At 49.3% G+C, this 21,531-nt stretch overlaps 1 protein-coding gene across 5 annotated transcripts; it reads left to right on the forward strand.

The window, feature by feature from the left end:
- The first annotated feature begins 7,313 nt into the window (after nt 1–7,313).
- RAD51D (RAD51 paralog D) lies at nt 7,314–20,946 on the forward strand. 5 transcript variants are annotated; one of them, XM_043531418.1, is made up of 13 exons: nt 7,321–7,467; nt 8,150–8,298; nt 8,770–8,900; nt 9,630–9,787; nt 10,951–11,012; nt 11,418–11,536; nt 12,398–12,479; nt 13,115–13,249; nt 13,846–13,941; nt 14,221–14,311; nt 15,643–15,713; nt 17,912–18,079; nt 19,133–20,946. In XM_043531418.1, the coding sequence occupies exons 4-13, from the start codon at nt 9,706–9,708 to the stop codon at nt 19,214–19,216; spliced, it is 990 nt and encodes a 329-aa protein (XP_043387353.1). In that variant the 5' UTR covers nt 7,321–7,467; nt 8,150–8,298; nt 8,770–8,900; nt 9,630–9,705; the 3' UTR covers nt 19,217–20,946. The 5 variants fall into 5 exon arrangements, with proteins under 5 accessions (XP_007067196.2, XP_043387353.1, XP_043387354.1 ...); XM_007067134.4 differs by lacking the exon at nt 8,770–8,900 and having other exon boundaries at nt 7,314–7,467; XM_043531419.1 differs by lacking the exons at nt 8,770–8,900; nt 13,846–13,941.
- The last annotated feature ends 585 nt before the right edge of the window (nt 20,947–21,531 follow it).

The following is a 21,531-nucleotide window of genomic DNA, read 5'->3' on the forward strand; positions in this document are numbered from 1 at the left end:
GCAATGTTCTTAAAAAGCGGTCTGAGGCATGACTGGCCAACCTGCTCACTATAAAAACCCCCAGCACATAAATATCACTGATTAAATAGCCACGGTGAAATAGAGCAAAATTTCTTTGGATTCGGTAAGGTTTTAGAATGGACTTCGGTACAGGTCAGGTTGTGGACGAGGTCTCACTTTCCTTCCTGCAGCTGCGCTACTGCTCCTTCTTGTATATCGTTGAGAATCCTCCCTGTTAGCCATCGGCTCAGGTAAGCGCGAGAGGGCCCCTACACGTAGGTGGTGGTGGTGGTTGGGGGAACACTTCTCGCCCGGCCTAGTCCCCTAGCATGGAGGTAGATAGTTTCATTTTCCTTTGGGAGTCAATGCTGCTAAACAAACCGCGTCCCCTCCCCTCCGGGAATATTAGCCCTTGGGGGGGATGTTGGTGGTAGTTGGTTGGCTGGGCACGGGGGCTTTGGGCAGACTGGTGAATAGCAGGGGGCACCAGCAATCTTCCCACTACCACAGCAAATTGGAACTTTGTTGGATGTTAAAAATACGTATTTCCCAGGGTGGCCCTTTCACATTCACTGTTTTACTTAAACACATTTAGTGCCAGAGACCTCTCATTCTCTAGGACAGGAGAGAGGCGGGTCAGACTGGGTCTGTTCTCCGCAGGGCTTCATTTGTCATGCAGGAAGTGCTGGGGCGCAAGCAAGGTTTTTACATTCATAACCAACGCAACAAGCCCAGAGGTGCCAGGGCTCAGCCCCAGCACAGATTAAGCGCTGGTGCCCGGGGATGGTCAGATAGCAAGTGGGGCAAATTGGGACAGGGGTTGGGGGAAGGGCATTCGGTGGCGAGATGGAAACCCTGGCACACGTCTACGTAGAGCCGGCTAGCTTGCAGCCTTTGTTTTGGTACTTCAGGGCCTCCTGAGGGATTACTTTAATAGGGCTCCATCTGGGGGCCAGAACCCCTATTACTTATTCAATTGTTCCGTGCTCTACTGGGCTGTATATTGGCCTTTGCTGAATAAACCCCATAGTCTTATTGGTGTTGCCCCTCACCTCTGTCCCCTCTTTTTTTTGCATCATCTTAAAATTAGCATGTAAGCTCCTTGGGGAAGGGGTCACCTCACACACTCTGGGGTACTGTTAAAATAGTAACCAAGCCGGCTGAGGATCGCTGCTCTCCACCATATAACAGCACTCCGAGGTAGAGAGAACCAGTAGGGTCAAGGACCGGATATGACTTGAGGCCTCCCAGGACAGCAGGGCTGTTTGGAATTCCCCCAGGACTGGTTTGAGAAGCCAGTAATCAGTTTGGAGCTGGGGACATAGGCCAGAAGTTTCCACTGGGCCCCAGGTCTGTCTCCTCCAATAGTAGGGAGAAACAAGCCAGAATGTGGTGCAGAGAGAAGATTTCCGGGCCAGGCTCAGAGGTTGCTGTGCCAGACCCAGACTGTCTCACCCATTGCCTGATCTGCTCTGCTCTCCCCTCTATAGCAGTTTGAAGCCCAGATGGCTTTAAAAGCACCTGCATGGCTGTGGGTGCCTCTAGAGGTGAGCCCATGTGCCCTAGAGCCATGGGAGGGCATTGGGGCATGCAGGTGCCTATTGTCCAAGACTGGCTCGTTTTCCTGCCCTCATGGTGGAGGTCTGGAAAGATCCCTCAAGTCCCGCTGGCCCTAGGAAGGGGGTGGGCGTGGGGCAATCTGGGGGGCCAGGACTAGATCTACCAGGGAGATTCTAGTGTTTAGTAATACTTGAAATGGACTGGAGTGACCAACACCAAGGCACTGTCATTGTAAATGAAGTAGGAGGAAAAGAACCCTGCATAGCTAGGGGAAGTTGCCAGAGGGTAGTTTAAGCCTCTCATGCCAACCCTCCCCTTACTGATGGCATTTTGCCCTGATGCCAGGCTTGCCTAGTTTAATGATGCTCTGCTCATTTTAGATTTGCCCCTGGAGGTGGGGGGGGAGAGGGGAGGGAAACAAAAAAACCCAAACAACTTCCAGCGGCAATTGTAGATCTTCCCTCTCCCCAGCACCATGGTAGAGGTACCCTGGGTAGCAGGATGGACCACTCTGGAGCAGAGTGAATCCCATCAACTCGAGAGAGCAGGTGTGTGTGGGGGGAGGGGTAGAAGAGTGTTGTCACTGAGACAGGGTAATTGGTGGTCCTGGGTCTCCTAGATGGAGTGTCGTGTCTCTACTCAGGGAATATAGATTTAGGGAGGGAGATGGGATCGTCCTGCCCTTGAAACGGGCAGTTTCTGACAAAGGGGACAGCAAGTTCTGGAGCCTGAAGAGCCGGTGGCACGTTTGTGGAGATGTGGTGGGGAGGTAAAGAGAAGGATTCTCTGCTCTGAAGCACCCTTGGCAGTTCTGGGTCTGAAGAATGAAGAACTGCCTGAGCAGATGAGACCAGTGGGTCCATCCAGTCCAGTATCCTGGCTGGAACGCTGGCGCATACCTGATGCTTCAGAGGAAGGTGCAAGAACCCCCAAGTGGACAGCCATGGAATAACCTGCCCTACGTCAGATTTACACAAATCCGTTTCCAAGTGAGTGAGAAATGGCTCATGGTGGTTTGGGGGACCTATTGGATCATATTAAAGAAGTTCTGTATTAAAGTCACAAATGAGTTTGATTCCCCATAGTTTAAATTCCAGGGTATTACTAATTAAGAGGTCTCTTGGTTTTTGGTACTGTTTCTCTCCCTCTGTGTGAAACTTGCAAGCTGCTAATTGCATTAGTACGTTCTAAGACAGTCTGTTCTCAAAGCAATTCACACAGAGAGACTCAAAGCAATACTCTGTAACAACAGAAACAGCACCCAGAGACTCCCCGCCCTTTTGTTGTATTAACAATTGTGATTAAAATAGAGATAGAGGATGTATGTGGATGGATGCTTGGTGTGGATAATAACTGAATGATCAGGGAGGTGCCAGCCTAAGAATCCAGTGTCCATCGGCTGAAGAAGGCGTCAAGTGGAAATAACCAGAGGACCCCCGGAGGGCAGACTGGAATCCACCCAACAGCCTCAAGAATGGGAGAACCGAAGAACAAGATAACATCTAGCAGCACGGAGCCGTCAGGAATGTGCCATCTGCTGATTGATTCAGCAACAGCATGACGAAGCAATTCCCATAGACTGGCATAGGAAGAAATTCCTATAAAAATGGACTCTAGAAAGTGAGAACTTTGGGGTCTGATTCTGCAAACCAACTTCCAGGAGCATCAGATGAGCATCTGACAAGGCCCTGCTCCCTCCTCATGTCCAGGCCACCTGGCCAGTGGCTTGGCATGAGCAACTCTAAGGCTGGTAACTATGATAACAACCTTGCAGAACATTGTGTGTGTGTGTGTGTGTGTGTGTGTGTGTGTGTGTGTGTGTGTGAGAGAGAGAATAAATGAGATTGAATGGAATGTTATAGCTATAACTAACTGCTTACTATGATTCTTTCTGTATTCACAATAAATGTGGTATTTTGCCTTTTCCCCTTTAATAAGATCCTGCTGGTTTTTATTTTTTTGGTATAACAGACCTACCTGTTCTCTGCAGTGTGGTTTACACACATAAACTGTTATTTTCTAAGCACTATTTTGTTTAAAAGATCATCCTGTGCCTTCACCTTAGCTCTGTGCCCTCCACGCCCAAGTGGTGCCAGGAGAAACTCTTGCACCTAGTGGAGAGCTAACAATGGAGGGCTGTTAAACCCTAATGATCAGTTCAAATGGAAGCACCTGTGGACTAAGAGCTGGCTATTGCCAGGGGAAACTAGATTTCCAAGTCTGCCCCCAGAGGGGTGGTGCCAAGCAACAGATCACCTGGCAGGGCTGACGCTGACTCGGGGTGGTTGGGTGTCACCTGGCAAAGGAGGCTGGAAGTCTAGCAAAGGATGTAAAAGGGGTAAACAACAAGGGTGATGTCACGGTAGGGGTCTACTACAGACCGATCCAGGAAGAAGAGGTGGATGGGGCTTTTTTTAAAACAAAAAACAATCATCCGAAGCACAGGACTTGGTGGTGACGGGGGACTTCAACTACTTAGACATCTGTTGGGAAAACAACTCAGCAGAGCGCAGATTATCCAGCAAGTTCTTGGAATGTATTGAAGACAATTTTTTTATTTCAGAAGGTGGAGAAAGCTACTAGGGGAGAAGCTGTTCTAGATTTGATTTTGACAAACAGGGAGGAACTGGTTGAGAATTTGAAAGTGGAAGGCAGCTTGGGTGAAAGTGATCGTGAAATGGTAGAGTTCATGATTCTAAGGAATGGTAGGAGGGAAAACCACACAAGACAATGGATTTCAAAAAGGCAGACTTCAGCAAACTCAGGGAGTTGGTAGGTAAGATCCCATGAGAAGCAAGTCTAAGGGGAAAAACAATTGAAGACATTTGGCAGTTTTTCAAAGAGACATTAAGGGCACAAGAGGAAACTATCCCACTGCGTAGGAAAGATTGGAAGTATGGCAAGAGAACACCCTGGCTTAACTGGGAGATCTTTAATTACCTTAAAAATCCTACAAAAAGTGGAAACTAGGTCAAATTACAGAGGATGAATGTAAACAAACACAAGTATGTAGGGACAAAACTAGAAAGGCCAAGGCACAAAATGAGACCAAACTAGCTGGAGACATAAATGGTAACAAGAAAGCATTCTACAAATACATTAGAAGCAAGCGGAAGACCAAAGACAGGGTAGGACCGTTACTCAATGAAGGGGGAAAAACAATAAATGCAAAATGTGGAAGTGGCAGAGGTGCTTAATGACTTTTGTTTCAGTTTTCACCAAGAAGGTTGGTGGTGATTGGACGTCTAACATAGTGGACTACTAGTGAAAATGAGGTAAGATCAGAAGAGGCTAAAATAGGGAAACAAGTTAAAAATTACTTAGACAAATTAGATGTCTTCAGGTCATCAGGACCTGATGAAATGCATCCTAGAATACTCAAAGAACTGACTGGGGAGATATCCGAGCCATTAGTGATTATTTTTGAAATAAGTCATTGAAGACAGGAAAGATTCTAGACGACTGGAAAAGGGGAAATTAGTGTCTATAAAAAGGGAAATAAGGACAACCCAAGGAATTAGAGACCACTCAGCTTAACTTCTGTACCTGGAAAGATAATGGAGCAGTTTGCAAACATCTATAAGGTGATAAGTAACAGTCAGTCAGCATGGATTTGTCAAGAACAAATCATGTCAAACCAAACTGATAGCCTTCTTTGACAGGATAACAAGCCTTGTGGATTTGGGGGGGGGCGGGGGGGGGGGGAAGAAAGAAGTGTAGACTTAAGAGGTAGGCTCAGGGATACCAGTTTAGAGGATGGAGAGTTTCCAAAGGAACAGCCTGCTGTTTGTCAGCATGCTCTGTAGGGAGTTGGGATTCCAGTAAGTGTCTCACGTCCTGGTGACAAGACAAAGACTGCCTGAAGGAGAAAGCTAAAGGGGGCTATGCTTATTCCTAGCTACATAGTTTTCAGCACAGTTCTGCAGTATTCCCAGGCCTGAGTACCTTTGAAGAAGAAGTTTGAATAGGGCTGTGTGTCACAAGCAGGATCTGGGGAGAGGAGCTTTTAGCAAGATATCTTACTAGCCCACTGAGCGCATCAAAGAATCTCAGAGTTGACTTCTTACTGTACAGCCAAAACATTAAACCGAGTAGCAGAGCTAACCACCAGCCACTTCCAAAACGGCACTAAGGAAATGAACCCTGCTTTGTTATAGTCTATGTAGGATTTTATACCATGCACATTACCATAGTATCTGAGCATCTTCCAGTCATGCATTAAGCAGAGTGACTAGCATCTCATGTGTTTGCTCTCCTTCCCTGCAGGGGAGAAGTGTGTGCAGGGGAATACTCTGTTGTTTTTAATAGTATACACAGTGCTGTATTTGGTATTGATAGAGAAAGTCAGGTCAAAAACTCCTTGGCCTTAGGGTGGAAAAATTTGTGATAGACCTTGGATCCTGTGGCAGTTCATTCCACAGGTTAGGATCACTTTCCAAGAAAGCCGTCAGTTCTTTAAAAAGGTCACTTGTCCCCATGGAACTAGAAAGGGAGGTTAATTCAGATGGTCATTCAGAAGCCAACTCAGAGTGTAGTTAAGACAGCCATTAAACAGGTCTGAAATTGACACTGGTTTCATTTTCTCTTCCTAGATCACTTAGAAGCCTGCCTGCTTTTCAGAGAATCAGTAGCAGGTTAGCATGTCAGAGCCAGTTTGGCACAGGAAAAGTATCCCTTCCTTGCTTTGTGGATTATACACTCTAGCCCTAGTGGACTCAAGGGTGGGACTATTAGATCAAGAATTTGTACAGAAGTCATTCAACAGCAAGCTTTACCCATTCTTAAGTTATGATAGTATTTAAAGCCTCCAGAGAACTTGCAATATTAGCTAATGATCACTGCACATTTGTAGAGAACAATTAACTGAGCCCAGAAATCAAACATTGCTTCAATATACCCTCGAAGAGCATTTTGGTTACTTCTACCTCAGGATCCTTATCAAGGACTTTAACTACTTTGCTTTCAGGTAGCTATTTGGTTGCAGTAGTCAGAGCTAAAACTCTGCAGACCCGGAGTTTTAGATTTGCTACCTGAAGCTGCTGGAGTAATTTTAACATGAACACTAACAAGACCACAGACTTGTTTAAAGCTACAAGTCCTCCTCTGAAGGAGCCACGTCAGTGAAAATAACTGATTTTCTTATTGCGTTCAAGTTGCCTGCTCCCTTACAGTGAATATTTTAAGAGGTTTCATTTCTGCTGCCTTCGTATGCAGATTCTAGCTACTGTTTCCTAGAGACCCTCACAGAAATAAAGAGTTGCATTTCATGAACCTCTCCTAATTAGCAGTTTATGCAAGAGAAAAGAGAGCGCCAACTTGCAATCCTTGCTCACTTGATACAAGCCACTATAAGAATGAATTTTTGCTCTTAACATTCAGCAGGGATTAGTTCAGAAAGAGAGATGGAGTTTAAGGACATTCATTCAGAAAAACCAGTAATCTAGTATGCCTTGCTCTTCAGTTCTATGCCTGGCTCTAGTTTCTAACTAATCTCAATATTAGTTTACTCTGCTTCATTAACATTTGCTGCTCCTTCTTTTCAAAACTTCCCTTCTCTCAGCACTAACACTCTTCCCCAACCAGCCCTTCACCAAACACTAGCAATATCTACTACTTTAGCAATCAATCTGCAAATGCCCCCCCCCCCCCCCCCACTACTTATAGATCCAGGGAGGCACTGAATTGCAATCACCTGTGCTAATTCTGGCCAGCAAGCAGGACAGGTCCTTCTATAAAACAGCTGATTAGAACCGACTCCCAGCTGGGAGTAGGTTTGGATTTCCCTTCTTCTCCATCCCTCTTCCATAGTTGTCTTACTGAGCCATAGAAAAGTTGTGGTCGTTTTAAGTCACATATCAGATTCAGAGCAGTTTTGGATTATTGACAAGGGATTTCTACAGCAAGCTGGTTAGTGCACTATGATCTGAAGATACCTAGGTGTTGTATGCATGCTCAGCGGTATTATTGTTAACCGGTGTTTGTTTCTAACAGGGGCCTTGGTGTCTCTTTAATTCTTTACAAAATGCTGTTAAAAACAGTGTAGAAAAGTTTTTCTTTCTGCTTTCTCCGTGAGGGGTATTTCAGCAAGGAAGAAAGACCCATGAAGTTAAACACATGCAGGATGGGGGCGAACTAAGGTGTCCGACCCGCCTGTGTGCACAGAAGCTCATTGCAGGCGTGGGACCCCACTGACTATACAGAGGAGCAATGAAAAGGATTGTACGAAGCGCTGCCAAAGTAAACAGCTGACAAAAGAGAAAGGGGAGGAATCTGTTGCTAACTTCTTTCAGTTATTATAGGCCTTGATCCTATCGTTAGATCCCAGGGGTCCCCCCTGTGTGGATCTGACGGTAGTGGGGGGCACTGTCACCTTAGGGGTTACCAGTTGCTCTAGTGATTCCAATATGATTGCTTTGAGCTCCTGGGAAGGAAGGGGCTACAGAAGTGCAAAACATTTGTTGTACTACAATGATTTCAAACTTGCGGCAAAGGGCAAGGACTGCACACAAGGCCCTGGTTCGGGAAAGCACACGTGGGTAGTGTTTTCCTGCTTCTGCGGGAATTTCCTTCCTCCTGCTGCTCTCCCCAGGCAGCCAGCAGGTGGAGATAGGCAGCGAGGGCTGAGCCTTGCCTTGCTGTTTGCTCTCTGAACCCGGCAGAGGAGCAGGAAGTGGAGGCAGAGTCAGTCTTGTGGAGCTGAGCTGGGGATCTGAGCTGTGTGGGGCATGGTGTGCGCAGGTGAGCAAGCGGTGTCTCCCTGGGGTTCACCGGTGGCGGGTCAGAGGGGGTCTGTTCTCCGCAGGGCTTCATTTGTCATGCAGGAGGTGCCGGGGTGCAAGCAAGGCTTTTACGTTCATAACTGATGCAGCGAGCCCAGAGGTGCTGGGGCTCAGCCCTGGCACAGATTAAGCGCCGGTGCCCGGGCATGCTCCCATAGCAAGTGGGACAGATTGGGACAGGGCTTGGGGGAGGGGCAATAGGTGCCTATATAAGACAAAGCCCCGAATATCGGGAGCGGCCCTCTCAAATCGGGACCTCTGGCCCCTCTGCGCTCGGGGCTGCGCTTGCGGGCGGATGGTCGCTCTGCAGCTGTTGCGGGGCTGAGCTGGTTCCCGTCCCCTTTCGCCGTGGGGCTGATCCGCCCTTGGGGCAGGGGGTGCCAGGTTGGCTAGCCCTGCCAGAGCCCCGTAACGCAGCTGCTTATTCCAGGTCCGCACTGGAGACAGAGGTGCGAATGGTGAGCCGTGCGTGTCGGGGGAGTGGCTGGAACGGGAATGGAGTGATGCCGTGTTCAGAATCGTGTTCGGCTGGGTGCTCCTGCAAGGGGTCTCGGTGCACAGGCTCTTCTGGGATTCTTTATTATTTGTATGACTGTAGTGCCTAGGAGCCCTGCTCACGGCATGCTGGTTTCCCTGCAGTCCTACATGCTAGGAATAAGGTTCCCTAGGGCTGGTTGTTTCCCTGCAGCCAGGCCTGAGGTCCCCCTGCAGTCACAAGGGTCTGGCCATCGCCTGGCAAACAGCTTGGAGGTGTTGTGCATGCATGTTCCTCGCTAGTAATGTCAGAGCCGGGCGCAGGCTCTCTGATTTCTACCCTGCCAAACTCCCGGCCACCGCTGTGTTAAAGCAAAGATGCTGGGACCAGCGCAAAGGGCTTGGAGACCTCTCTTGGAAAGATGGAGCAGGGACTGGCTTTTCATTTTGTGCGTCCAGTGCCTAGCCCAATAGATCCCTCATGACAGCCTCTAGGTGTTGGCACAAGACGTGCAATAAATAATAATTATGCATGAACCTGTGAGTGACCTGAGGATCCAGGCCCCGCTGTGATCTAGAGGCAGGCTACACAGATTCCGTCCATCCCAGATCCCGTGAGACGGCCCCTGGTGTGCAATGCAGCATGGCGAGCCCTGCAATGGTCATCGCTCGCAGTGCTGGCCGCGGGACTTGGCCGTGGCTTTGTTCGTTGAGCTGGGCCGCTGCAACCAAGATGCAGGTGGTGGTATGGAGCGTGAAGGGCAATGGCGTTTCCGTGTCCCCGGAATAACAGACCAGCCCTCTTCTCTTGCTCAGGGTGCAGGACTGCGTGGCGCTCGGCCTCCCCACATGTCGATCCTGTCCCCTTCCCTTCAGGGGGTGTCACAGGGACATGGTGATACTCCGAGCAGGCCTCTGCCCCGGCCTCACGGCAGAGATGATCCAGCTGCTGAAAGCCAACAGCATTGCAACAGGTAACGGGGCAGCCCGAGGGCTCAACAGTAGGGTCTCCCCCACCTGGACTTCTGGGCGAACCCCAGGGAGTAGTCAGGGGAGGGCACAGAGCTCTTTTGCCCGCTGGCCTGTGTTGTGGGGCCGTGTTCTCCCACCAACGGGCGGGACTGGCTGGGAGCTCAGTATTGCGCTCAAGGAGCATTCCCAGATCCTCCTGCTGGACTCTGTTCTCTCACTGGAGCAGAGTAGGGTGGGAGATGGGGCTCATGCCTTCCTCAGCAGTGTTAGGGGGGCATGTAACTGAAGCCCCAGCCCGTTAAGGCAGCCAGACACCATGGAGCTGTCTGTCTCCTCTCTGTATCGGAGGCTATGTCTGCGCTGCAATCCGCGCTGTGAATGCAGCATAGCCTTGACCTAGCCAGCTTGAATAACAACAGCAGTGACTCCATGGCAGCGGCCACTCGAGAACATCCGCGGGGTCCCAAGCGGGTGCGTACAGTGTGCCGTGGCTTCCTTGCTCCAGTTATCTGAGCTCGCGAGCTCAGGGGTGTCTACGCGTGCTGCAGTCACACATCCTATTCCCGTGGACACGCACCCCGAGGCTTTGGCGTTGTGTCCAGCACCGCAGCGTTTTGGCACCTGGCATACCTCGTAGATTGGATGTCACGCGTTGTCTGCTGGGCCTCTCCAGGCTCTGCGGGGGCACTGTCATGCTGCACTTCGGCGCTGTCTCCTATTCCCGTCTTGGGCTTCCATGCCACTCTGCCAACGCATTTGGATGCTGCCGGGTTGCGCTCCCTGCCGTTGCAGCCCCGCGCATCTCCTGAGCAGCTAACGCCGACGGTGCAGTGGGTTTGATAGCCCCAAAGGCCATTCACTTTTTACCCTGTGTTCCTTTACAAACCCAGGAGTGAACGTGTCTCAGATGAGCCCTGTGACATCTTCAGTGAGTGGTCCTTTGATTCACCGCTGCTCAGGGAGTCCTGCTAGCCATTGGGCTGAGCTCAGTTAACGCAGCTCCGTGTCTGTGTGTGTAGGTGTGTACAGCTGCATGTTATGTCTTCTGGCCCAGGGAGGACATGGCAGAATAGCCTCCCGCTGTGTTATATCTAAGGAGTTCCCTGGCATTTCAGGGCTGTTACATTTTGGCCTCCAGCTGCTTATCTCTGAATGTTACTTGCAGTGGTGGATCTTGTCTCCTCGGACCTGGAGGAAGTTGCCCGGAAGTGCTCCCTGTCCTACAAGGTGAGAAGAGATTCCTTGGTGTTAATGTTTAATCTGGGAGCTAAAGCTGTAGCCTGCCGGAGAGAGCCATGTTTAGCCAAATGCTTTGATGTGGGTCATCTGTCTGCAGAGACCTCACCCTGATGCATGACTGGGCTAACAGTGCATCACCCACTCCAGTCAGTCTGTCTGCTGGGAGCTGTAGATCTGACCCGATGTTCCTTAGGGCCTTCCGGCTATCTGCAAAAGCTCCTTCTCTGGGGAAGTCGTCATTCTTTGTACTGAGGTAGTCCCCTAGCAGCCCCAGTCATGGACCACAACCCATTATACTAGTACTGTACAAACCAGAACAAAGACAGTCTGTGCCACAAAGCTCTCTCCGAATTCTTCAGTGTCCCATTTGGGGATGGCCATCTGTCCCCACAGGCCCTGGTCGCCGTGAGACGTGTGTTGCTGGCACAGTTTTCAGCTTTTCCTGTCAACGGGGCGGATCTCTACGAGGAACTCAAGAGCTCCACAGCCATCCTGTCCACAGGGAGTGAGAGGTGAGGACGTCGCACGCGAAGGGGAGCGGGGCAAGGGTTAAAGCTGAAGGGTTCGTCCCTTCCCCAGCCAGAAGCCAGGCTGGATTTTAAGCTTCAACCTGGAGACAGCTCGAGCCGCTTGGCTGAGATCTGAGCTGACGCGGTATCTGTCAGGGATTCCCTCCCAGCAGGGGCTGAGCTGGGGACCTTGTGCACCTGGAATCAGCGAGGCTGCCTCTTGAGAGGAGAGAGATTCTGCTTTGCTGGTCCACAGCTTTAGCATGTTAGCACCGGGCACCTATTTCAAGCCATCAGCCTACACTCCTGCAATTGAACCTTGCTCTGACCCCCCCGCCAAATGTATTAATCTCCCCGTGCACTTGCACAGCTGCTGCATCGGTGCCGGAGAGTTTTATCCCATTCGGTTGCAGAACGTTATCAGCATTTGCCCAGGTGGCGATTTGAGCCATTAAGGATGGTTACTGCTGCCGGAACAGTATTGAGTCGTGATGGCCCTGAGCGTGAGGACCAGGCATAGAAATTAACCGTTCGATACTGGGTATCAACCACTCCCCCTTTCTCCTTCCCTACTGCTTGTAATAATCAAGTGCGACCCCTCAGAGAAGCCCACCTGTCGCCTTCATGCTCCAGAGCTTCCCCATTCCCTGTTCAGACTCTGTTCCTCCCCCTGCCCTGCTGTCGTTTGCCCTCCCTCGCCAGAAGCGGAAAGGGGAGCGAGGGGAAGGTCGGGGGAGAGTCCGTGGGGATGTGAATGTGCTGGCTGAGTACATCTAAAACACAGATACCCAGAGGTTTCTGATTTCCAGCCTTCATTAGCTCAGTATTGTTGATTCTCGTTGTTGTGGTGTGTTTCTCCTTTAGCTTGGACAAGCTGCTGGACTCTGGCCTGTACACTGGGGAGGTGACCGAGCTCACAGGAGCGCCTGGCAGTGGCAAGACACAGGTGGGCCGTTCTGTGCCTAACAGAACAGATGTTATAATTCCTCCCCCTGCCCCCATTATTTAAGGTGGCAGCTCCCTACACCCCATCACCCGTGGCACATTCGGCATCCACAGGGAAGAAGGAGCTCGGGCCTCATTTGTTGTTCCACCTTTCATTGTTTGATGGTTGATACTGTGCTCACTGGTGCTAACTGGGGGATATTTACAACAATTGACCGATAAACGGCTGTTGCCGGACGTATGGCGAGAATCCAGACTCATCCTACCCCCTGTGGCCACTGATCTTCGTCAGCTACTAGCCCAAAGAAGGAGACGCGTTAAACTGACTCATCTTGCACCATGTCTGAAACTTAGGGCTGTGAACCAGGCTTTACCTAGAGCACATGGCAGTAGCCCGGATGGAGTCAAAGGCCTGGATCTGTTTGGTGAGGCCTGCGTCAATCTCCCGACCAGCAGAGGTGAAGGGCCCTGGGGGCTCCGCTGTCCGGTCTCTGCGTCATAGTGGTTTGCAGACAGCGAGCCCGCTCCTTAGCTTGGCTCGGTGTAATGTGCTGGGGTTCAGTATGAAAACAAGCCCCTCCGCTAGGAAGGATGGCTGGAATGGGGTGAGATCCATCCACGCGCTCTCCCTCCTAGGTGTGCCTCAGCATAGCCGTGAGCTCGTCCCACGACCTCAAGCAGAATGTCCTCTACGTCGACTCCACGGGCGGGTTCACGGCCTCTCGCCTGCTCCAGCTGGCTCAGACCAGGACGGGGGATGAGGAGGAGCAGGTCAGTGTGGCTGCATCACTGACTTGACGCTGGGAGCAGTCGGAGAGCCACAGAGCTAGTGACTCCTCGGCTGGTGTCGCTGACAGCGGCCTGCTCCGGAACCAGCAGGGCGGATACCCAGAAATCCAATTTTCCCTCTTATAGACTTTCAGGCAGTTCCATGCTCCAGCCTTTTGTCTTCTTGGGCTTCTCCTGGCTCCCTCTATGAGCCCCAAACTTTCTTTTCCTGGCTCAGTGGGAGCTCTGGGTGCCCAGCACCTCCTGAGAATCAGGCCACCTATTCAGGTCCCTTGTTATAGATTTAAGCTGCCAAACATTGGCCTTAATCATTCTGTGCCTCAGTTTTTCCACCTGTAAAATGGGGATAATGGCACTGCTACACAGGGGCAGTGGGCAGGGATGAGGACCCTTGGATTAAAGATGCTTGTAGATGTGTTGGCTGAGAATGCTGGGCACCAGGTTCTAACATATTGTAGCCACCCGGACTTTGAAAGGTTTTGTTTTGGGTTTGGACGTTGGTGCGGTTCATGGAGAGGGTAAGGCCGGGTCTAAATGAGCTGTCTCTGCGTGATGCTTCTGCTCTCCTCTCCCTGCAGGTGGAGGCTCTGCAGAGGATTCAGGTGGCCCGGGTGTTCGATGTCTATAAAATGCTGGATGTGTTACAGGAGCTGCGGTGCAGCGTGTCCCAGCAGGTGGGGCTCTGGCTTTCTTGCTGTGATTTGTGTAAAGATCCACCCAGTCCGAGCGGTGGCCTGATCCTGGGAAGCCAGGGGGCTGCTCGCATGAGTCCGAATGTGCAGGATGGGGCGGACTGTTCTGCTGACATCAGGATTTCCAGGCTTCTTCAGGACTCCAATCTATTCATTCTGCCCAGAGCTGCTGGTGACCACGCATCCTGTGCTGGCACGAGCTTTACTGGTGCCACTTTGCGTGTGTTGCCCTCACACTTTGCTCTGTGCTTTGCTCCCCAGGTCCTGAGCTCCTCGGGGCCGGTGAAGGTGCTGGTGGTTGACTCTGTCTCAGCTGTGATTTGCCCGCTCCTCGGAGGCAGGCAGGCGGAGGGTGAGTGAGGGGCACCGTGGAGCGAGCACGGTTTGAGGATTCGAAACTGGATCTCTGCAGCAAAGAAACACTGCAGCTGCCCATGGTGTGGACAGACAATTCCAGTGTTTCTTCGGGATCTCGCTAATTACCTGCAACGTTTCCAGCTGGTATTCTGTGAGGTCGATGATCCCCAGTATAGTCTGATCCCTGAGCCCCCATGGTCCATGGGATGGGGAGGGGAAAATTTTGTTGTTTTATTCCAGGGCAGTGTGGGGTTATATAATGGTGCAGCAGATACAGTACACTTACTGGAGACCACCTAAAGATACCCCCTTATTCGCTCCCTCCCACCTTGAACACCTAGCTGATTTCTTACTCATCAGAATTTTGTGGGGCTGCTGAAAACCTCTACAGATTTTGTCCCTGATTTCTAGTAAGCTGGGGATGGCGGGGCTGGATACTGCAGGTGATTGATACGGGAACTGGACGGCCGCTGATAAAACACTTCACATAGGCCAGAGGGTAACTTCTAGTCACTACTGACTTGGGCTGCATTTGATTGGGCCTAAGAGTGAAGGATTCCACTGCCCATTGCCAGTCCTCTGAGCCATCTGGCCTGTAGTTATTGGAAGTCAGTGGAGAAAATGTCACCTAGCAACTGTCTGGTGGCCTGCAACAAGCAGGAGACTTGCAGTCTGTTTTCTAGAGGACAAGTGTGCACACTGGTCACCATCACAATTAGGGCCGGGTGGCAGTCTCAGCAGAGAGGCAAAGGGTTGAATGGGTCATGGACAGTCATGTGGCCTAGTAGGGGAAGGCATCGTGGCCTAGTGAATATAGCACTCAACTGGGACTCAGGAGTTTTATTCCCGGCTCTCCAACTGGCTTATGGGATGACCTTGCATAAGTTGCTTCCCTTTTCTGTTCCTCAGTTTCCCCATCTGTAAAATGGGGATAATACTACTGACCTCCTTTGTAAAGCACTTTGAGATCTATGGATGAGAAGCACCATAGAAGAGCTAGGTGGCGATATTATTCTAGCACTGGTCCCCCTGGCTCAGGGGGGTGCCCGTTAATGGGGTGTGTGTTGGGGCTGGAGGAGGGAAAGATGGAACTGCTGCTGCCTATGGTAGATTTGTTCCCTGGTTATGAGAAATATCCAGGGACTGACAAATACGCACGTATCAACTGCACTAAGTTCCATATTATATCGGGGTCACCTGCCTGAGTGGGAGTGCGGAGGACTGAGGAAACTGCTCCTGATCCATTCTCTCAGGAGAGGGTCCTAGGTCTCTAAGAAACTGCCAATGGAAGCCGGCCCTGAAATACCATTGTATCGTCTTCCACAGGCTTGGCCCTCATGATGCAGCTGGCTAGGGAACTGAAGACGCTTGCCAGAGAACTTAACGTGGCTGTGGTGGTGAGTTCGTTGGCCTTTGCCTTGCTCTTCCTGGGCTGGGAGCAGGGGATCCAGAGTTGAAAAGAATTTGGGGGCAGAGGGTTATGACAGAGGTGACTCTGTTCAAAGCTGGACGGGAGCAGGCAACGGGACTCCTGCCACTCTGCAAGCGTCCGTGGCTGGGGACTGTTCTCTGAACTGCAGCTCCACTTCCACAAACACCATGTAACCGCATGGCAAGAACAGAGCGGAGGAAGCGGTGGCTTTTACTAACTCTGCCAACAAGCTAGTTCTACTCATTGATCCAGGAGGAGTTCAGGACAGGTAGATGACGGGACTGTTTGCATTGCTCTCTGATGCAAGAACTGATGTAGATTCCTATGTAATCTAGGTGTCTGGCTAGTTACCAGAGTGGCCCTTGAGCCAGTTGTCTTTGGGTAGGTACAGGGCATTACAGCATTTATAAATGGATGGTGACTAGAAAGGCCCCTGTGCTCTGTCCTCCTTTGGTTCTGGGGCTGGGCGTTCGCACTGAGGGTTTGACTCCTCGGAGGAGTGCTGTGACCCTGATCAGTGTGCCGAATGGAGAGGTCCTGGCAGAGTGAAATCATGAATAGTCAATATACTGGAGCGGGCATTAAAATATATTGGGAGAATCCAGCTTTGCTGTTGCTCTGATCACCTATAAAGCAGCAAGCAAAGAAGCAGAGGGGGAAGAACAATCACAGATTCAAGGTTAAACCCACCACCTGGAGGGACTGCAGTCCCCAGGAATGAGGGAGTCCGCTATACGTTGGCCTCTCCTTGCTTCATTGCCAGTCTGGGGCCAGCATTCGTTTTAAGCCAACGCACAGGTCTTATCGCAGCAGTTTGTGTAACCCATGCAAACACACTGTGGCCTTTTGTCTCCCTCTAATGGCTAGACCATGTTTTGTGAATTGAATCCTTTTGAGCTAAGAGACCTGGTACTTTAGCTCAAGTAGTAGAGGTTCATGCTTCTAAAACATAAAGTGGTGGCCAGGCAGGGATTTGGACTGTAGTGGACTGGAGAATTGCCTGCTTGGGGAAGCTTGTCCAGTACTGCTTGAGCTAAAAGATAAGCTTGGAAGCAGTAACGTATTTGTAAACCTGTATACATGGCATAGCCACTGGAGAGGCACAGAGAGCCACACCATGTTATATTTCGAAGGGCACAGGGCTTAATTTGTCCCAGGGCTGAGCCCCGGCACCTCTAGGCTTGGCAGTTCATAGCCCTGGCACCTCTAGGCCTCCCGCATCAGTTATTAAAGTAAAAAAAACTTGCTTGAGCCCTGGCACCTCTTTCATTACAAATTAAGCACTGGACGGGCAGCATGGCCAGTCATGACAGGGAGCAAAGGAAGGAAAGGAACAAAAACCAGTGGAAGCAGCTGATTGCATCCATTCTCTCCCTCGTCATCAAGAAAGGACAGAAAATATCATACTGCCTCTATAAATCCATGGTACTCCCACACCTTGAATACTGTGTGCAGGTGTGGTCACACCATTTTGAAAGAGATATATTGGAATTGGAAAAGGTTGAGAAAAGGGCAACAAAAATGATTAGGGGTATAGAACAGCTTCTGTATGAAGAGAGATTAATAAGACTGGGACTTTTCAGCTTGGAAAAGAGGTGACTACAGGGGGATATGATTGAGGTCTATAAAATCATGAATGGTATAGCGAAAGTAAATAAGGAAGTGATATTTACTCCTTCTCATAATACAAGAACAAGGGGCTCCCAAATGAAATTAATAGGTATCAGGTTTAAAACAAACACAAGAAAGTATTTTTTCACGCAATGCACTGTCAGCCTCTGGAAGTCCTTGCCAGAGGGTGTTGTGAAGGCCAAAACTATGATGGGGTTCAAAAGGGAGCTAGCTAGGTTAGTGGAAGATGAGTCCATCAATGGCTATTAGCCAGGATGGGCAGGAGTGGTGTCCCTAGCCTCTGTTTGCCAGAAGCTGGGATTGGGTGACAGGGGATGGATCACTTGATGATAACCGGTCTGTTCATTCCCTTTGGGGCACCTGGCATTGGCTACTGTCAGAGGAGAGGATACTGGGTTTGATGGACCTTTGGTCTGACCCAGTATGGCCGTTATGTTCTTACGTTCTAAGTGTCTAAGCGTTTCATTGCAAGAAGTAGCCATTATTGCTGATAACTGGCTGGAAATGATAAGCTGGTTTGTTGCATTCCAGGTGACTAACCACGTGACCAGAGATGGCAGCAGTGGTCACCTGAAACCAGCCCTAGGTCGCTCCTGGAGTTTTGTGCCCAGCACCCGGGTGCTGTTAGAGAGCAGAGAAGGCACTTGGGGAAAAGCTAGCACCCGTCGCATTGCTTCCTTAACAAAATCGCCCCGGCAGGTGAGACTTTCCGGAGAGCCCATCTGGGAATGGTGCGGATGGCCATGGAGAAGGTGGCTTGGAGTTAAGTCAGAGATAGGATGCCAGGCAAGGACTGAGTCCTTAGGGAAGTAATGCAAGAACCCTGGCTTCATTCAGGAGTCACCGGCAGGACGCTGTGATGGGCTTTGGGGACTTGAAGAAAATACAACCAAGCTATAAACTGTGAAGTGCATGTATTTCCCCCCCCCCCGCTTCTAAATGGCCCATTTTATAATTCCAGACATACTAAATCAGTTGTTCCATTTCTAATTTGGGTCACACTGACTCAGTTGTTCCATCGAAACACTCCTGACTACGCATGGTCATTAAAGATCCCATATACCTACTTGCAAGAAGAACATTGGCTCAGATGTCCTGGTCAGTTATTGACATGGGTGACTATATCGTATTGTTCTCACTGCAGCTTCAAATTAGATACTATGGGCCAAGCCCTAAGATGGTGTAAACCCATGTAACTCCATTGAAGTCACTGGATCTATGCTGATTTATACCACCTGAAGATCTGGCCCTATATTCTGTTTCCCTTCCTGAGCCAAATTGTTGTCAAGTGTATTTGTATTGCAATAGTATCCAGAAGCCCAAATCAAAATCAGAGCCATATTGTACTAGACACTAATAAAATAGTTAGAGATGATCCCTGTCCCCAAAGAGCTTACAGTGTAACACTGATACTAGGTACAGATGTGCCCTTAATTATGAACTCTTAGGGCTTGTCTACGTGTGGACATAGAGGAAAGTTAATCTGAATTAACTAAATGCGTGAATTTGAAATGGATTAGTTAAACCACATTAAATCCCTGTGTGTATTTACTTTTGGAAGTGAATTAAAATAAACTGACTTAAAGCCACTTTAATTCTGAATGAGGGTGTTCACACCGGGATTTAATACGGTTTCACTAATCCAGTTCAAATTCATACCTTCAATTAATTCGGATTAACTTTCCTGGGTGCCTCGGTATAGACAAGCCCTTTGATAATGTGAGCTTAATTTCCTCTTGGCTTCCCTTACAGCCAACTGGGATTGAGGTGGAGCTGGACATCGGAAGCTGTGGGATATTGGATGAGAGCCCAGCTGCTTCCGGAGAGGGATGCTGATGGAGAGTGAAAAGTGAACAGCAGATTACAAGGGCCTTTACTGTGGGCAGTAATATTAGCTGCAAAGGTGAAGACTGCAGAGCCAGACCACGTTAGCCAAGCCATCTTGAGGGCCAGGAGAGATGCTTGGAGTCCCAGAAGAAAGGACTGTAGAAACAGGGCTGTTTCCTATTGTCCCCGCCAGTTAAGGAACTCCCTCATTCTGGACAAGAGAGGTTTGGGCTTCAAGGAGAGCTCAGAGGAATGCGTTTGAGTTGGACAAGTGTAGTGTGTGTCTGTAGCACTCTTCTGGAGTGCATTAAAACCACAGGCCTTTTCCTGGGGGTTTTGTGGATTGTCAGGGGAACCTTTGTCTCAGGGTGTCGTGAGGTCAGAGGGAATTTTGCTGAATTCTTTGCTGGGTAAACACCAGACTGTTGGTAACATGGCTTTTTATAGCTGCCTGATCCCAGAACCTCCAGCCCTCTAGTGAGGGTCCCTGGGTGGCCTCAATAAAGCATACCATCAAGACCTTCAGGAGCTGGAATTCCATCTACTGTAGCAGCCATTAGTTTTAGTCCTGTTCTACCTCTAAAGGGTCATCAGCCTTCAGGCCTGGGTCCCACTCTGCTTATTCTGTAGCAGCACGAGGGTGGACACGGGCTGCTGAAGGGAAACCACAAGAGAAGTTCTCAGAGCTTTTTATGGTCACATCTTTGCTACCCAGAGTACTCATGGGTAGTTTGTCAGTGGGAGTATTGGTATTTTGGTATATTGCATAAAGAATTGCTGGAAAAAGGTATAAGTATCTTGGGCCAGATCCTTAGCTGGTGCAAATTGGGTGTTGCTCCTGACTGACAGCAGTGGCAGATCTGGTCCGGTGTTTACGCACTTCTTGGCTGATGTATTTGATACCACTTTCTGTATTCCTTTGACTCATTTTTAAAAAATTATTATTATAAGGAATATTTTGCGTGGAAAACAGGAACTTTGTTTTAATGAGGTTATTCTAGACCAGCTGCTGCGCCTGCAAATGATCACGATTTCAGGTGAGGACAGATGGACTCTAAGGCCTGGCCTGAACTCAGGGAACTGTACAAAAAAACACCCCCCCTGATTTAGCTGAATCAGTGTTTGCACCAGTGAGAACATTAGTGTAGACAAGGCTCTGGTCTCTGGATCCATTTTTACCATCACGTTGATTAGACTTGTTTTTCGCTAATGCTGCAATGTAAACCGGTCCAGCTTCTTTCTATACCATGGCTCCCATTCGTGCTGGCATTGCTGTAGCCAAACTGGTGTTTGACTCAGGAAGGAGTTTTTGTAAATTTCCCCAGAGTACAAATGGACTTAGTCTTCTATTTTCGTCTGCAGGCAAATGTCCCTGGTAATGAAAGGAGCAAAGAAACACACAAAACGGATCTGAGATTTTGGTCTAATTGCCCTGAATTGCATGTTTTTCAGAATTTCCCAGGAGGCAGCAGCAGGTCTGGGTTTTGCTACCATTGGATTTTGTTTGTCACCTGTGTGTTGCTACAGTGCTTGTGAGAACCCAAGATCTCTGTTCTCTCAGGGGTATAATTTAACAAGAAGGTGTACAACACCTTCCATTAACTCAGCCAACCAACAATTTAATGCGTATGCATTGCTGTGTGAGATAACAATAAGCACAATAGCTAAGTCAATGCTGTAGTCTAGGAAAGTAGCAAAGAACCATGTGACCAGATATAAATAAAATAGGTTTATCATCATTGGAAGCCATTTGTAATTATTATTTGTATTGATCCGGCACCAGGACCCGTGCTATACGAACCCTAAAAGACAACCCCTGTCCCACACAGCTTGCAAACTGACTTTTGTCTTACAATCTTACTTTTCTGCGCAAATAGTTGTCATGCGTGTCTGGTGGAATACAGTGGGCCAAATTCTCTGCTGCTGCAGATTGGCTCAGCTCCCTTGAAGTCACTATCAAATTTGACCTGTTATGTCTTTTGTACCAGCTGTGTTTACACACCGGTTTATAAACCTTTCAGGTAAACTCCTATCTGTCATTATTACTTTTTCCATTTAGTTTGGGAGTCCAAGGTGGAGTACAAATTGGGGGAGGTGGAGTAGGAAAGGGAAATTATATAAAAATTTCCAGATGCTGTCATAGATCCATAGAGGTGAAGACTAGAAGGGACTATTAGATCATCGAGTCTGATCTCAACCTTACGTAACCTGCATTTAGCCAGAGATTTTTAAAGCTACCCAAGCAATTTGGATGGCCATTGGGCATCCGGAGCCCTAAGGTGGCTTTGAAAGCCTCAGCATTAAACCATTGACACGTGCCTGCA

The sequence above is a fragment of the Chelonia mydas genome, chromosome 17, assembly GCF_015237465.2.
Source record: "Chelonia mydas isolate rCheMyd1 chromosome 17, rCheMyd1.pri.v2, whole genome shotgun sequence".
Taxonomy (NCBI): Eukaryota; Metazoa; Chordata; order Testudines; family Cheloniidae; genus Chelonia; species Chelonia mydas.